General features: G+C 44.3%; 2 protein-coding genes across 2 annotated transcripts in view; one reads left to right on the plus strand and one right to left on the minus strand.

The window, feature by feature from the left end:
- Positions 1 to 101: 101 nt before the first annotated feature.
- Positions 102 to 7,472, minus strand: desmb (desmin b). The gene is made up of 9 exons (XM_026361246.1): positions 6,868 to 7,472; positions 4,322 to 4,382; positions 3,832 to 3,927; positions 3,175 to 3,336; positions 2,973 to 3,098; positions 2,666 to 2,886; positions 1,884 to 1,927; positions 1,484 to 1,569; positions 102 to 366 (listed from the first exon to the last, which is right to left on the minus strand). The coding sequence occupies exons 1-9, from the start codon at positions 7,440 to 7,442 to the stop codon at positions 325 to 327; spliced, it is 1,413 nt and encodes a 470-aa protein (XP_026217031.1). The 5' UTR covers positions 7,443 to 7,472; the 3' UTR covers positions 102 to 324.
- Positions 7,473 to 8,527: 1,055 nt separating this feature from the next.
- The window catches only part of dnpep (aspartyl aminopeptidase), a 12,582-nt gene continuing 3,836 nt past the window's right edge, over positions 8,528 to 17,273 (plus strand). Inside the window, exons 1-5 of the mRNA XM_026363067.1 lie at positions 8,528 to 8,565; positions 11,517 to 11,570; positions 11,673 to 11,752; positions 12,381 to 12,584; positions 13,096 to 13,208. Coding sequence (XP_026218852.1) covers positions 8,528 to 8,565; positions 11,517 to 11,570; positions 11,673 to 11,752; positions 12,381 to 12,584; positions 13,096 to 13,208 — 489 coding nt within the window. The remainder of the gene's footprint in view (positions 8,566 to 11,516; positions 11,571 to 11,672; positions 11,753 to 12,380; positions 12,585 to 13,095; positions 13,209 to 17,273) is intronic.

The following is a 17,273-nucleotide window of genomic DNA, read 5'->3' on the forward strand; positions in this document are numbered from 1 at the left end:
TACGACATAGACACTGATATATTTACCTTCTTTAAGAAAACCAGACTTTAATTCTCCATCACAGAGAAGTCACTTGTCAAGATGTAGGTTTTTGGTGGGTATCCTGCATAACTACGTATGTGTGTGTTGTAATCAGCTGAAACACCTCAGGAAGCATCGATAATTAAGTTACTGACAAGAAACCCTGCTTTAAATTCAAACAAGAACAGTACAGTTTGAAAAGTCTCCTTCTCTAGTTTTATTATGTTTTTCTTTGGTTTCTTCTTCTGTCTGACTCCGGACAGACGATTGTTTCTTCTTCTCTTCTTTATCTGCTGCTGATGGTTACATGATGTCCTGCTGGTGCTGCGTCGACTCGCTGACGACCTGGAGGAAGAAACACAAAACAGTCAGACGGTCGAAGACACAACAACGAGAGTGAGAGTCGGGCAGAGATGTTACGTCATACATGTGCTGGGGCCTAAAGACAAACACAGTGGCAGCGCAGCAGTGACCTGATGTTTCTGAATGAAGCAGATTCAAATCATGTTTTACTAGTTTTCAGAAGTGTAGAAATGAGGCAGCGCTGCAGGCTGAGACACTGTGTTGTAAAATAACTCCGTCATGTCAGCACACGCCTGAGGCCGCTTGTTGTCCCCGGACGCGGGGGTGTGGTTTGTTTCCACTCGGGTGGGACGACGTGCGGATGCTTTTCTGCGGCTGAACTAGTCTCTACACGTGTTGGTGTGTTTGCACGATCGCAGATGTCTCTGAACGAAAATGAAACTGCGTCACAATGTCGAGCAGCTGCTTCCTCACAGCTACCTCCACAAGGTCAAAGGTCAGCAGTGCTAAAACTGTGTCTGTGAACACTGTTATCAGGACGGACTGATGCGTTAGGAGAAAATAGGACCACACCCCTCAGGATCTGCACTGAAGAAGACTTAATCTGTGTTTTTGTATTTATTTTAGGGTCTTTGATTATTTTGAATTGTTGTTTCTCATGTTTGTGTCTTTATGGTCCTCATTTTGTCTTTGTAGTGTCTCTATAGTTGTTTTAAGTGTCTTGGTGGTTAATTCGTGTCCCGTTGTGGTTGAACTGTGTATAGACTTTACAGACTTTTTTTTTTTACTGAGCTCTGTGACTTCACTCAGACAGAGGCTCAGCGTCACGCTGACCTGTCGATATTCCCATTTCACAGTGAATGTTCGGCCTTCATTGTGTGATTGTGTGAATGAGAAGCAGTGTAAAGTGCTGTGAGTACTGACAAGGTAGAAAAGCAGCTCATAAGTACAGACCATTTAACATTTATAAAAAAACGTTTGAGGTTAAAAAATCATTTATTGATTTATTAGATAAGTAGAGAGATCATTTAAAGAAAGAAAATATATGATAATTCTATGTATTTACAGGCTAACATGATTCAGCTGAGGTCAAATAGTTCGTAAAGTCGTGACATCAGACTCTGATATTGTTAGTCAGAGTGTTTCCAGTGTGTCGTACCTCTCCATCGCGGGTCTCGATGGTCTTGATGAGGACAGTTTTCTTTGAATGCATCTCAGAGGAGCGCTGGTGTTCAGGGCTTGTCTCTGTTCCAACACAACATGTGCACAAAGTGTTAATGCTAATATCAGGTTTTTAAACTCATTCTGTCTAAAATTCTACATTAAAGTTACAGATCTGGTCAAATATCTATAGCACAGTTTTAAAGACTGTGAAACTGTGGCAGCATCATCTCGTTCATTATTTAGACTCAGCATGTGTCGGTAATGCTGTTTATTATCTATAACTGTCCTAAAATGTGTGTGTCTGTGGTGAACTGCACTGTTCCCACTGCTGCAGGCCCAGTGCTGGATGGAGATGAGAGTCCTCTAGTGGTGTGTTCAGGTAAGTGTGACCGTACCTCTCAAAGTCAAGGTGGAGTAGCTCTGCACAGGTAAGGCAATCCTGCACCGACAGAAAACCAGCAAATGATCCCGGTTAACACTGCTCAGTACTGATCATCTCAGTGAATTCAATGAATCAAACCTCCTTTTTAAGGTTCTGTGTGGCACCAGTCTCTGTTACAAAAGGTTTAATATACATTTTTGTTTTCTCATGCTTCATTTTTAAAACCATATTTATTATTTGCGTTTTATCTAAAAAGCTTCAATCCAGTAGTTTGTTGCCTGTAGTATAAATCCCTTGTGCAGCCACTTGATAGTTCCCTTATCCTCAGTGTTTACATGTTTTTGCACATGGGAAAATGGAATTTATTCAGTATATATATATATATATATATATATATATATATATATATATATATATATATATATATATATATATTGTCCGTATATGTACAGCCGCTCACTTTAGTACTGTGTTCACTTTTGTTGGAATACAACCTTTGGAATATCGTGTTGTGGAGATAGTGGAACTGAAGCTGTTGCATCACAATAATTGCAATGTAAGACGTAACACTTTACATGAGCAGCAGCTAATTTCCTACATAATAAAGGAATTGTCCTAAAATCTCTGGTTATTCTCTAAACAGATTTTACAGGAACATTCATTTAAATTCCAGTTCTGATGAATAAAAACAGCAGATTTAGCTCTTTAATTTTACGAATCACCTTTTCTCCTGATTATTAACTCACTAATGTTTATTTGAATAAAATATATTTTGAAACTGAAATAACCTTTCACCTGCTCTCTTCGCCTTCCAGCAGCTTCCTGTAGGTGGCGATCTCCACGTCCAGCGCCATCTTTACGTTGAGGAGATCCTGGTATTCGCGGAGGTGGCGGGCCATCTCGTCCTTCATGTTGGCGATCTCCGCCTCCAGCCGGGCGATGGTCTCCTGGAAGCCGGTGGCCTCACGTCCATGACGGTCCTCCATGTCCCTCATCTGTCTCATCAGGGACTCGTTCTGGATTTGTCAAAGAGAAGAGGAGTCTGACGTGTGTGAGTGTGTGTGTGTGTGTGAGTGTGTGTGAGTGTGTGTGTGAGACGTACCGTGCCTTTAAGTGAGTCGATCTCACAGGTGTAAGCCTGGATCTGGTGTCTGAACTCCATGGTCTCCTGCCGGGCCTGCTTCAAGGCTTCATTGTTCTTGCTCACCGCCTGGTTCAGGTCAGATACCTGCAAAGGTCAAAGGTAAGATGTCATCTCTAGGTATCAAACTCTGTCGCTGTTCGTAACAATGACACTCTCTCACCTTGGACTTGTACCAGTCTTCAGCCTCAGCGATGTTCTTGGCAGCGATGCCTTCATACTGGGCTCTGATGTCTCTCAGTGCTGCTGTCAGGTCTGGTTTGGACATGTCCATCTGGATCTGAACCTGAGTCTCCTGCATCTGGATCTGCAGCTCACGGATCTCCTGCAGGAAGAGGAGGAGAATCAGGATCAGTGAGTGTGGAGCTAAAACTGTTGGGATAAAGGTGCTTGTAGAAAACAAGATGTGTGTATGTGTGTGTGTGTGTGTGAGTGTGTGAGTGTGTGTGTGTGTGTGTGAGTGTGAGTCCACATGTGCAGGTGGGAGTGGGGGTAGCAGACAACCAGTAACGACCATGGGAAACATTGGTGATGTCCTCACAACCAGGCAGATAGACGAACAGTAATCAACCAGACGTCTCTGAGATTCACGTTTATCCTGCATGAAACTGCAGCATTGAACCATAATTCTACGTTTCATTAGCCACATGTGAGTTATTCTGGAAAATGTAAAGTTGTTAAATGAAAATTATCACTGAATAAACCACAATAATGTTTTCTGTAGTCATGATGTGCTGAAGAAGCCTGAAGCTGAGTTTTTATGTAAGAAAGATATGTATCATGGATCCTAATGAGCAGAACATTAAAAATGAATAGAAACCTCTTCGTGGATCTTCTTCAGGAAGGCGATCTCCTCCTGCAGAGTCTCAATGCGTCTCTCCAGGTCCAGACGGGCCAAGGTGGCAGCGTCTACGTCCTGCAGCGGTTTGGAGAATCATTCATGTTGTAGTGAACGGTTTTAAAATGGAAAGAGTCAGTGTCCAATTAAGAAATTGTTCTTTTTTCAAAATTAAGCAAAGTTTACCGAATTTTTACAAGTCAAAATAATAAATAAATAAATCAAATTAAATGATTAATCCAGGAAACACTATTCAATAAGAAACATCATCATTATTTACAGTTTTAACATTAATTAGTACGTCTGCTTAAATAATGAATCTGAAGTCCACACATGTAGTGAAAATTCCTTTAGTAAAGAACTTTCTTATCTCAGATATTATAAAAATATTATATATAATAATAATAATATTAAAATATTATTAAACCGTTCCACGTGGTGTAGAAACCATAATAATCTGTGCAGCACTCACCGCCCTGAAGGCAGCCAGGTTGTTTTCTGCTTCCTCTTTCTGGAGAATCTCCTCCTGGAGTCTGGAGCACATGAAAGTGACACAGAGAGAAACGTAAGAAGGAGACAAATGAACATCTTCATCTCTCTCTCTCTCTCTTTGTTGTTTCATTTCTTCTAAGATCATAATGAAACTCTAGCTCAGTGATTTCAGAGCAAACTACAAAATTAGGTTTTAACTAAAATCTTCTATTGATCCTAAAATAAATATTTACAACAAATTCAATCAGTTCAAGTTAAATTAATTCAAAACTACTTGAAATTATGAGCTGATTACAGTTCATCCAACTAATTCAATTAAAGCTACAGTCTGCTCGTTAAGTTAGCACCACCCTGACAGTCTGTCTTCATGTGAGGCGTCGACACATTTACTGCAAATTAAACCTAGTGTAACTTTAAGTTTCTACAGAACAAACAGTTTAGGAGGCAGCGTTGACTCTGAGGAACTGTAACATGACATCTGTTGTTGATTCCACTTAATATCATAAACTTGTTGAATTTTTTTAACTCGGCTGCTTTTTAATTTTCAAACTAATCAAACAACTTTGAACTAATTATTGAACCTAATTTCATTTAACTCACATTTTAGATCCCTACAGAAACTGAAGTTTCATCTTTTTTAGTAAAAAACAACTTGTTTCTTGATTGAGGTGAATTCACGCGTCGTTATAATCATCTTAAAGCTCTGAACAGATTCTTGTTAAATGACTGAACCAGAATCTAAAACGTTTAATGTTTCAGAACCGCAGCTGAATTAAACAACCTCTGAACAAAATCCTGGGGCAGTAACAGGATGAAAGCTCCACTTTGATTTGTTCTGGGAACCTGTTAAAACCCGGTAAAGAACCTTTTGGTGACTGTTTGAGACTCAGCTCTGTTCTCTGCATCTTTAAAAAATTGGCACTTGACATGTAAACCGCACAGAGAGAAAGGACAGATCATTCGAGATCCTTCAGATATGTGTGAGCTCTTTCCTCTCCTTTTATAGAAGAGCCCAGTGTAAACATGGGGTGTGTGTGTGTGTGTGTGTGTGTGCAACTGCACTAACACACACAGTAGTCATCCATCACTTTTATAGTCAAACCAACCAGGGAATATTCTAGAAACAGACTCAGCAGCAGGTTTTTAAACAGTTTGTGTTATTTCAGCTTTCGACTGAGCAGTTTCTGATTCACTGATTCTCTCTGAGAGTTGGACTAATGAATTGGTGAATCGTTCACACACCTAGGGAGTGTGAACCCCTGCAAAGTGTCCTAGAACACAAAACAACCTAAATAAGACACTAAACTAAAGTGACAGATAAGACACATCAAGAGCCTAAAAAGATGCGTGATGTCAATAAAGAGACAGAATGTCTTTAAAGACGCATGAACACAGACTAACGGCAGAATAATAATAATAAATTTATTTATAGAGCACTTTTCTAAACATATGTTACAAAGTGCTTAAATGACATGAGTTTTAAATTCAAACTCCATCAGCTGTGGCTTAAAGTACATTTACAGACAGCTCGGCTGGTTTAATCTATAGAACATGTCTTTATAATTATGAACCATCCTAAATGCACTTACTTATCTCTCTGTCCTGTTAAATACAATATGTGTTTATGTAGTAGTGTTGTTCTCTCTATGAGCTCAGTTAAAGGGTAAAATACAACCACAAAGAAATGATGGAAGAAGACACAGCTGCTAACTGACTTGACTTATTTCATTTCTATACGTCTTATTCTACAATGACAGTCTATACGACGTGTCGTCCACCCACTGACGGTCCGGAGGCGAGTTAAAGCTGCTTTAAATAAAGTTTCCTCCCACTGCATCAAATGAGTCATCCTCACTTTTCTTTTCTGCTGGTGAACTAAGATCTGACAATATGATTCAAAGTCAGTGAGGACGTGGACATGTACAGTGGAGGACATTCAGAGACACAAAGGATGCAGCTGTGTTTGTCTCTTTGAGGTCATTTTGCACTGTCTCTTGTTGTTTTGCGTCACTTTGTGTTGCTCCGTGTTCTGGTCACATCTCATATTTACGTCGTTACTTGTCATATGAAGATTTATATGTGATTTGTAAAATGTAAAAACATTGTAATGATCCGTTAAAACACATCACGAATCAGGGTGTATTAATATTTCCTGTAACCACAACAAACAGCAGACAACAGCTGAGACTCAGTCGTCTCCCATCGCCCCCCCCCCCCCACGCCTCCATGTCAGTAAGCAGAGGATCATTTCTTCTTCTCCTCTGACAGTTAATTTACATTTTATTTACATCTTTGACATTTGTGCAACTGTAGAAATTCCTGATTTTCTGTCTTAGACACACATGAAGATGTAAAAAGTCCTACACTGTACATTGACCTAACTACAGTACGTATGGCTGGGGGGGGGGGGGACTCGTGTCCCCATAAGAACATTTACTCCATACATTAAGACTGGAAATAGATTTATATCCCAGAAGGTCAGTAATACAAACACATGTACACATTGATGCCTCTGGCCCCTCCCACCTGACTTTGAGCTTGTCCAGGTCATCGGCCAAGTTGTCCCGCTCCACCTCTATACGTGACCTCTGATTGGTCAGGATCTCCACCTGCCTCCTCAGCTCGTTCATCTCCTCCTCGTACAGGTCGGCGATGCGCGTCGGCTCCCGGCCACGCAGACGCTCCACCTCCACAGTCAGCGCCTGGTTCTGCTGCTCCAGGAAGCGGACCTTCTCGATGTAGCTGGCGAAGCGGTCGTTCAGGTGCTGCAGCTCAGCCTTCTCGTTGGTCCGCGTGGTCAGGAACTCTTGGTTCAGGGCGTCAGCCAGGCTGAAGTCCAGCGTCTCGCCCATGCCAGCATAGGAGCGGCTGACGGAGGCCCGTGATGAGGCCAGTGGCCTGCCGTAGTAGGTGGAGGAGGCCCGGTAGGCCGGAGTGGAGCTCGTCCGGCTCATCTCGTAGACCCTGGAGGTGACGTGACCCCCACTGCCGCCACTGTGGCCCAGCAGGGAGCGGTTGAGGGAGGGCGAGGCGTAGGTGCCGTGGCCGAAGGAGCGGCGGTAGGAGGAGGCGGATTGGGCGGAGGCACTGTAGGAGGCCATGTTGGAGCACACAGAGAGGCTGGTGAGGGCTGCAACAGAGAGGAGCACTGACGAAGAACCTGCTGCCCCCAACTATTTGTAGTTCCCCCCTCCCCTCAGTGAGCTGCCCTCCCTGTGTGTCAGCTCGCTCTCTCTTCCCTCGTTCCCCTTTTCGTTCTTCTTCTCTCCATCGTTCTTCAACTTTCTCTTCCACTGTGGACTGTCGGTCTGTCTTCTGACTCATCTCCTTTAACCCTTTGTTCTTACACGTGCTGAATAACTGTTTTCTTTTTGTCTCGACTGCTGCATCGCGGCTGTTTGTCCTTCAATTAGTTGCTTTCATTCACAAGGTTCTGCAGAGGACCACAACCAGAAAACCTGATCCATGTCCACGAGTCTCACATTGAGCTCCATCTTCAGTTTTTCTTCAAACGCTTTGCTGCAACCCTGTACACTATCAGAACTCTGTAGGAGTAGGAGCACCTGGTTGTTTCAACCAGAGAGCAAAGAAGTCCAGCGGCCATGACTCGCATATCATTATAGTTACCCAGTCATTGTTTGTTAGTTGACCTTTAAATGCATTATATACACTAAGAAAGCAGGTTAAAGCTTATGAGGCATTTTATTTGGAGTCCTGCTCCTGCCTCTGCGCCGCCACCCGTCGCCACCTCAGCTCGCTCATCTGACACCTGTGATGTTGCCAGGGCAGGTAGATTCAATTCTAGTCCACTTCTAAGGAACACCAGGAGAGACTTTCTTCAGCTTTGGTACAACTGTCAACTTGGACTTTATGATTAGCTTTAGGTGGCCTAGAGGTCAAAGTCAGGTCACTGTGACCTCACTTGAGTTCCATCCTTGTCAGTGCTGTAGCTCAGAAACCTTTGGACAGTTCATATACAGCTTGAACCATAAACACATATTATCAATATTATATTCAGAAGGTTTTGTCTAAACCAGGGTCTTTAAAGAAATTCTGGGTTATTGTGGATGATGAGGAACAACAATCTATTTAGTCACTTTGTTTAAAGGAACTTGTTGAGTCATGCAGCTTCATGAGAAAAGCTTCCCTCCCAGCGGCTGTGATCTCAGGCTATAACAATGTGACGATGCAGGACGGTGGCTCTCAGAACGTCGTCCTCACATGGTGAGGCGGCACAGGTTGTTCCCGACAGCAGCTGAGGGGGACGAGCTTTAACTAACCTGCCTTAAAAAGGAAAAGTTTTGCATCCTGAGAGACAACATGGTCCACAGAGAATCGAAGCAGTGGTCGCGTCTATCCACAGACACACTGGGCTCCAACATATCTGAGTCACAGTGAACATTCATTACAAATACATTCAATTCAATGTTTTTCTTATTTAGAAACCTATTTCATGTCTGAAGTGTCTAAATGCAGATTTACAGTAACCATCATCACACACAGACTCTCAGCATCCAGGTCTTTACTCTGTGGGAAAATGAGGACAGGAACAGCTTTAATAATAATAATGAATCCTTTATTAATCTCCTTGGGGAAACCGTCATTGGTTTCTTTACCGATCAGTGCTCAGAGAATACTCCAGACTTCCTTCAGTTTTATCCCCCCATCAGATGTGGGACGGGGACCAGTGCTTTAAAGTTTTATGATACATTTTGTGACCTATCTGCCAAACTAAACATCAGGGAGTTCTAGCTCCAACACTTAATCTCTTAAAGTCTATGGAATTCATGTTGTGAGGCGTTCAGGAACAGTACACAGTTAAAGTCATCTGTTTTGAAATCGCACAGATTCAACAAATCAAACAAAGCTAGAATTAAAAACAAGGTATGAACTAATGTTAGTATGAGTCACGTGTTTGAGACGTTAAATTTAGGAGAGAAAGACGTTTGGACCTCTAGACTCATGTTGTACCATGTTCCACTCATCCGGAATTTTCTGTTTCTGCTTTGATTAAATAAAAACGAGACTGAATTCATTCTATTTGGTAACAAGATGAAAAAGTTATTGTGCCTGTAACTGTAAACCTGTAACTGACTCAGATGTGAGCTTCAATGCAAAGAATGAATCAGTTTCAGTCTCAGGACTCAGGGGCCTCTTGTCCAGAGACGGGCACTGGTATTGGATATAAATATTTAACGTTGATAATGTCCCCCACTGTATTGGGTCACATCACAGCGCTATAAGAGATTCATCCAGAGTTTTTTGTACCTGTTTAGCATCAGAGAAATATTGGACATTAGTAGAATTAACATCACACATTATCTCACATAAAGAGGACCTGAGGTGTCCGAGGTCTGCACCTAACACATCTAACACAGTTAGAAACTCTTTCATTTGCTGTAATAGTTTTTTAACTGCTCTTTAACAAGAACGAGGAGAACGGAGCAAATGACTCTGAAAACTCGACTGTTAGTTCTTCTGACCCACTGCACCTCCATTTGTTTCTGGTCTCTTGATATCTTTAGTACGTGTCCTTTAAATGCTAAATGTTCTGTACTTATATAGCACTTTTCGGCCTGACTGGTACTCAAAGCGCTTTACACTGCGTCTCATTCACCCAGAGCTGCATAGCAGCTCTGGGTGAATGAGACTTGGGCTTCAGTATCTTGCCCAAGGACACTTTAGCATGTGACGTGGCAATTTAAATGGCAAAACGAATTTCCTCCAAGTTTGAAATGTTTACCGCAGAACAGATCAACAGCATCTCTCTAAAAGCAGGATTTACTGTGGGACCCTCTTTTCCTCATACTGCACCTGCAGGTAAGATGGGTGAGTGCTGACAGTGCTGCCATTAAAACATTATAATGTCACAGCAGCATTTAGAGAAATTCCCACATGCTCTCAGTGGGTCCTACTGTCCCACTGCTGCTCACAGCTATTAATAAACTCTGAACATGTGTTTTCATCCCTCTGGGCTTCTTCAAGAGCAGGAGAGACGATACGAGACGACAGCTGAGGTAAACATCTCTCTGTCGTTTTCTGACTCTCCTCCTCCTCCTCCTCCCTCGGTGTTCAGGACTATATAAGGCCGGTTCCTGTGGCGATACAGTGATAAATGGCTGCACAAGGGAGGCGCTGAAAGTAAACTAAGACGAGTGAGTCAACAAACTCAAAACCCGTTAGAAATATATTAGATATACAGATATAAAAGTTTTAAGATAACATTAAAATGATGAAAATCGCCATGTTGAACAACTGATGGAGGACAAGATATTAACATTTTTCAGAGAACAATATCAGACTTCAGCCATATTAATTAGTGCTTTTTGTGTGAAAAAAGTGGGTATATAATGTGTAAATAATGTGTATATATTGTGTATATGTGTATATAATTTACAGTATGTTAGGTTAGAAAGGTGTACTATGTGTCTCTACTGTGTCTCTAAGTGTCCATCATGTGTCACCCTCTCTTGGTGTATCTGTGGTCGCTACTTGTCCCATAAAGGTGTCAATATGTGATCATCTCTTGTGGTCTCTTGTTACTCCTGTGTACCCTCCTGTGTCATCTCCGTGTCCTCCTGTGTATCTCGTGTGGCATCTGTGTCTCTCCTGTGGTACCTAATTTGTATATAATGTGTATATAATGTGTAAATAATGTGTATATATTGTGTATATGTGTATATAATGTGTACATAATGTGTACCTCATGTGTCTCTATGTGTATCTGTAGTCTCGCCTGTGTCATCCTGTGTAGCGAAATGTGATACATAATGGGGGGGGGGGGGAACAAAAAACCACACACCCCTACGAATTGGTGGGGGGGGGGGGTCTCTTGTCTATACTGTGTCCTCACGTTATCTACTGTGTCAATATGTGTCTATCTTGTGTCCTCTGTGTCTACGCCTGTGTCATCCTGTGTCTCTCCGGTGTCTCTATGTCCCTCCTGTGTCTCTCTTGTGTCTCTGTGTCTATCCTGTGTACCCATACCGGTCAATCCTGTGTCTCTCCTGTGTGGTATCTGTGTCCATGGTGTTCTATGTGTGGCCCTGTGCGCTCTTGTGTCTCTGTTCTATCCTGTGTAGTCTCCTGTGTACTCATGATTGGATCTACTGGTCTCTAACTGACTCGCTCCCGTGTTCTACTGTGTCCCTATGTGTCTCTCTTGTGTCTACTAGTGTTCTCCTGGTCCTCCGAGTGTATCTCATTGTGTCTCTGTGTCATCTCCTGGTGTACCTCCTGTTCTCTCTTGTGTCTTCTGTGTCCCTATCCTGTGTCCCTCCCGTGTCTCTCCGGGTGTCTCTCCTGTGTCCCATCCCTGTGTTCTCTTGTAGATCTCTGTTCTCTCCTGTGTCCCTCCAGTGTCCATCCGTGTCCTCCTCCTGTGTCTCTCTGGTGTCCCTGTGTCGCTCCTGTGTGTCGCCTGTGTGTCTCTTGTGTCTCTGTGTCTCTCCTGTGTTCTCGCCCGTGTCTCTCCTGTGTCTGCCCGTGTCTCTACTTCTACTCTCCCTTGTCTCTACCTGTAGTATCATCTGTGTCTCTCAGGATGTCCCTCCCGTGGCCCTAACTGTGTCTCTCCGTGTCCCTCCTTGATCTCTCCTGTGTCTCTCCTCTGTCATCGCCTGATGTCCCCTATGTCTCTACCTGTGTCTCTCCGGTCTCTCTCCAGTGTCTCGCCTGTGTATCTACTGTGTCGCTCTTGTGTCTCTGTGTCTCTCCTGTGTCCATCCCGTGTCCCTCTTGTAGTCTATCAGGTCCCCCTCAAGTGTCATCATGTGATCTATCCCGTGTCTCTCAACCGTGTCTATCTTGTGTCTCTGTGCTCTACCTGATGTATCCTCGTAGTGTCCCTCCCGTAGAAGCTCATCCGTGTCCCTCACAGTGCTCTCCTGTTCTCTAGTGTCTCGCCTGGTCCTCATCCTGTAGTCCCTACTGTGTCTCTGCCTGTGTCGCTCCTGTAGGATCGCCTGTCGCTCTCCCGTGATCACTCTCCGGGGTCTCTCCTGTTTCTCTCCTGTGATCTCTCTTTGTGTTCTCTGTAGCCTCCTGTGTCGCCTCCCGTGTCCCTCCTGTGGATCTCTCCTGTGTCTCTCCCGTGTCTCCCTTTGTATCTCCGGTAGTCTCTCCTGTGTCCTCCTTGTCTCCCATGTGTCTCTCCTGTGTCAATCCTGTGGTCCCTCTTGTGGTCGCTGTGTCTCTCATGTCTCCCTCACGGTCCTCCTGTGGTCTACTCCCGTGTCTCTACCGTGGGTCTCTCTTGTGTGGCTCTGTGTCTCTCCTTGTCCCTCCCGTGGTCTCTCTGTGGCCATCCAGTTCTCTCATGTGTCTCTGTGTCCTCTCGTGTGGTCTCTCTGTGTCCCTCCCGTGTCTCTCCTGTGTCTCTCCCGTTCATCTCCTGTGTCTCTCCGGTGTCCGCTCTATGTTCTCTCCGGAGGTCATGCCGTGATCTCTCCCGTGTCGCGTACCGTGTCTCTCCTGTGTCCTCTCCGGTGTGTCTCTGTGTCTATCTGTGTGTCTCCTGTGTGTCCCATGTGTCTCTCCTGTTTCTCTACTGTGTCCAGCTACCGATGTCTCTCCTGTGTCTCTCCTGTGTCCCTCATGTGTCTTCACTGTGATTTCTCTGTGTCTCTCCCGTTCTCCCTGATGTCTCTCCTGTGTGTCTCATGTGTGTCCCCTGTAGTTCTCCTGTTTCTCTCCTGTGTCGCTCCCGTGTCCGCTCCTGTGTCTCATCCTGTGTCCCTCCTGTGTCTCTCCTAGTGTCTGACTGTGGTCTCAGCCCGGTGTACCCTCCGGTGTCCCTCCGGTTACTCTCCCGATGTCTCTCCTGTGTCTATCTGTGTCCCTCCTTGTGCTCCACTGTGTCCCTCACCGTGTGTCTCTCCTGTATATCTCCTGTGTCCCTCCGTAGATCATCTAACAAAAAAACACGAAACCTCCCGTTGTCGCTCCTGTGTGTCTCCTGTGTCTTCCGTTTCGCTCCGGTGTCCGCGACCGTGTCTCTCCTGTGTCTCTCCTGGTGTACTTACTCCTGTGATCCCCTCCTGTTCCTCTCCGGTGTCTCTCTGTGTCCCGCTCCTAGTGTCCCTCCTGAGGTCTGCCCTTTTGGCTCTCCGTGTCTCTACGTTCAGCTACCTGTGTCGTCATAGTGATCCCTCCTGTGCGCTCCGGTGTCTCTCTGGTCTCTCCTGTGGTGTCTCATGTGTCGCTACCTGTTTCTTACTCCTGTGTCTAGCCCGTGCGCGCCGGTGTCTCTCATGTGTCCCCGACGTGTCGCTCCATGTGTCTCGCCTGTGTCCTCTAAAGTGTATATAATGTGTCTAGGAATGTGCCATAAGGTGTGATAAGGTGTATATAATGTGTACATAATGTGTACATACGTGTATCGCATGGGTAAGAATGTGTATCTACTGTGTTCTATACAGTGTCTCTACTGTGTATCTCCTGTGGTATAGCTTGTTCTGAAGACCTTGGCATTGTCTTTAGCACAATCGGTTCTGATATTAATAATAATTAAAATTTATAATATTTTTGTTGTTTTTATATACTGAAAAACTATATACATAACTAGTGTACATAATGTGTATATAATGTGTATATAACTGTCTCTCACTGGTTATTACGGTCTAGACTGTGGAGATCAGTGTCTATCTGTGTCTCTCCGTTTCAGCTCAAGTGTACTATCATGTGTCTCTACCGTGTCTCTACTGTGTACATCATGTGTCTATCATGTTGTCGCACGTGTACATCAGGTGTAACCTAATGTTATACCTGTGCATGCCGGTTGTCTATCTGTGTCCGCCGGGTACATATGGGTCCTCTACTGTTTCCCTATCATGTGTATTCACTGGTCCCGACGGTGTTTTCCCTGGGTAAGAATGTCTATCCATGTATAGAAATGTTTATATAAAGTGTATATAATGTGTAAATAATGTGTATATAATGTGTATATATGGTGTACATGTGTATATACCGTGTCTCTACTGTGTCTCTCCTGTTCTATCATATTTTATCTAGCCGTGTAATTAATGTTTCTCTTCACGTGTCGCGAAGGTGTCTCTAAGTGTATCTCATGTGTTCTCTCTTTCTGTCTATTTGTGTCGATCCAGTGTATCTTGCCATGTGTCTACTAGTGTGTATATAATGTGGATAAGAAAGTGTCTATCACGGTTGTATCTCCTGTGGCTCAAGGTATCTATTGGTCAATCTCCCGTGTATTCCTGTGGTGGTCATACAGTGTCTCTCTGGGTCATCCGGTGTCACTAATGTGTATATAATGTGTATATAATGTCTATATAATGTGTATATAATGTGTATATAATGTGTATATAATGTGTATATAAAGTGTATATAATGTGTATATAATGTGTATATAATGTGTATATAATGTGTATATATAGTGTATATAATGTGTATATAATGTGTATATAAAGTGTATATATTGTGTATATAAAGTGTCGACAAGTGCAAGCGAATGTGGGTCGCCCTTTAAAGTGTCTCAGTGGTCTGTATATACTGTGTCGTGGCCGTACTTTGCTTGTTGTTTCTACTGTTCTCTCATCGTCTATATACCACGTCCTGTCAATCGTATAGCGTGTCAGGAAGTGGCGTCTTCACTACACCTGGCTTGTGTGTGTGGTGTGATCGGTACGTGGCTCCTCTAGTGTGCTCTGTGTGATTGTCATCAGGTCACTCTGTGTGCGTGGCTTCCTCTCGCAGCTGTATCCGCTCGCGTCAATTATATATACGTCGTCTGGGAGTGCGTAGTTGTCGTGTGTGTGTCCTAAGCTACGACAGTGAGGTGTGTACACATCTGACAGTGTGGGTATATCAAGTGTCTATAATTGTCTCTATTGTGTCTATACTGTGTATATAAAGTGTATTCCTGTGTCTACTCATGTGTACTCTCACGTGTCTCTCCTGTGTCCTATCACGTGTCTAGCAAAGTGTACTCTCCTGTGTCTCTCGACGTGTCCTCTGTATCCATCCCTCCGTCTCCGGTCTCGTGTTACGTGTCTATCTGTGTCTCTCTTGTCGCTGTCCCGTGGTCCTGTGTCCTATGTTCTCTCAACTGTCTCTCCTTGGTCTTCCGTGTCTCTCCCGTGTGCTCTGCGCTGTGTCTATCCCGTGTCTCTACTGTCATCGTGTCTACTCCGTGTTCAGTCTACATGGGTCTCTCTCTGTCTCTCACTTGTGCTCGCTGAAGGTGATCTCCTCCTGTGTACGTCCGTTCTTCGTTGTACTCTCAGTTGTCTTCACAGTGGCTCTCCTGTGTATCTCCCCTGGCTCTCTGTCTCTCCCGTGGCTCTCCTGTGTCGCCTCAGTGCTCCCTAGTCACCCTGGTCTCTCTGTGATCCTGTGCTCTCATGTGTATCTAACTCCGTGTCTCTACTTGTATCTCTCGCTGTCGCGTTCTATCTGTTTCCGTCCTGTCTCTCTCCTGTTCTGTGCTCTCCTAGTGTCTCTCCTGTGTTTCGCGTCTTGTACTCTGTACTCTGTAGATCTGTCTCTACCGTAGTCCCAGTGGCTATCTGGTGTCTGAAGACTGTGACATTGTCTTTGACACTTTTTTTATATTCTAATATCTAATTTATCCTTCTATTATTTTGTTTTTTTTTTTTTTTCTCCTGAAACTACCGTTTTTCGCACTCTTTTCTAAACATCGAAATAAGGATGTTGTAATGCGCCTTCTAATCTAGCCACAGGGGTTGCAAGCCAGTGATTTCTGTGCTGGTCCCAAGCCCGGATAAATAGAGAGGGTTGCGTCAGGAAGGGCATCCGGGTAAATGCCAAATAACCATGCGAATCATCCACAAGACTTTCATACCGGATCGGTCGAGGCCCGGGTTAACAACGACCGCCACCGATGCTGTTAACCTACAGGGTGCCGGTGGAAATTTGACTACTGTTGGTCGAAGAAAGAGGGGAGGCAGAAGGGTTCGTGGTCAGAGAGAGAAGGGAAAAGGCAGGAACAAGATTGAGAATAGGGACTCTTAACGTTGGCACATAACAGGGAAAGGCAGAGAGCTGGCAGACATGATGGAGAGAAGAAGGTAGATGTTCTGTGTGTGCAGGAGACAAGGTGGAAGGGCACAAGGCACGTAGTATCGGAGGAGGACAAACTGTTCAACCATGGTGTGGATAGGAAGAGAAGGGGGTAGGAGTGATCCTGAAGGGGGATTTGTAAACAGTGTTTCAGAGGTGAAAAGAGTCCAGACGGGTGATGAGCATAAAGCTAGAAATTGAAGGGGTGATGGTGAATGTAGTCAGTGGGTATGCGCCACAGGTTGGCTGTGAGTTAGAAGAGAAGGAGAGATTCTGGAGTGAGTTTGATGAGGCATAGAGAGTATCCCCAGAGGAGAGAGAGTTTGTTGGAGCAGACTTCAATGGGCATGTTGGTGAGGGCAACAGAGGTGATGAGAGGTGATGGGCAGGTTTGGTGTGAAGGAAAGGAATCTGGAAGGACAGATGGGTGGTGGACTTTGCTAGAGAGGGAAATGGCTGTAGTCAACACTTACTTCCAGAAGCGAGAGGAACATAGAGTGACATACAGAAGTGGAGGTAGGAGTACACAGGTGGACTACATCCTAGTAGACGAGGTCATTTGAGAGAGGTTAGTGACGGCAAAGTGGTGGTAGGAGAGAGTGTAGCCAGACAGCACCGCATGGTGGTGCGTAAGATGACTCTGGAGGCAGGAAGAAGAAGAGAGGGAAGACAGAGAAGAAGACCAAGTGGTGGAAGTTAAAGAATGAAGAAACTTGTGAGGAATTCAGACAGAAGTTGAGACAGGTTCTGGTGGTCAGGATGAGCTTCCAGATGACTGGGAAATACAGCAGAGGTTTACAGGGAAACAGGTAGGAAGGTGCTAGGTGTGTCATCTGGAAAGAGGAAAGAAGGTAAAGACACTTGGTGGTGGAATGAGGAAGTCAGGAGTGCAG

This window comes from Anabas testudineus, chromosome 2, assembly GCF_900324465.2.
Source record: "Anabas testudineus chromosome 2, fAnaTes1.2, whole genome shotgun sequence".
NCBI lineage: Eukaryota > Metazoa > Chordata > Actinopteri > Anabantiformes > Anabantidae > Anabas > Anabas testudineus.

Excerpts from the sequence above, each read along its gene's own strand:
- desmb (XM_026361246.1), bottom strand. The coding sequence starts at position 7,442 with ATGGCCTCCTACAGTGCCTCCGCCCAATCCGCCTCCTCCTACCGCCGC. Across the intron at positions 3,337-3,831 it reads TGAAGAAGATCCACGAAGAG|GAGATCCGTGAGCTGCAGAT; the intron begins GTTTCTATTCAT and ends CTCTTCCTGCAG. Across the intron at positions 367-1,483 it reads TCGAGACCCGCGATGGAGAG|GTCGTCAGCGAGTCGACGCA; the intron begins GTACGACACACT and ends TTCTTCCTCCAG.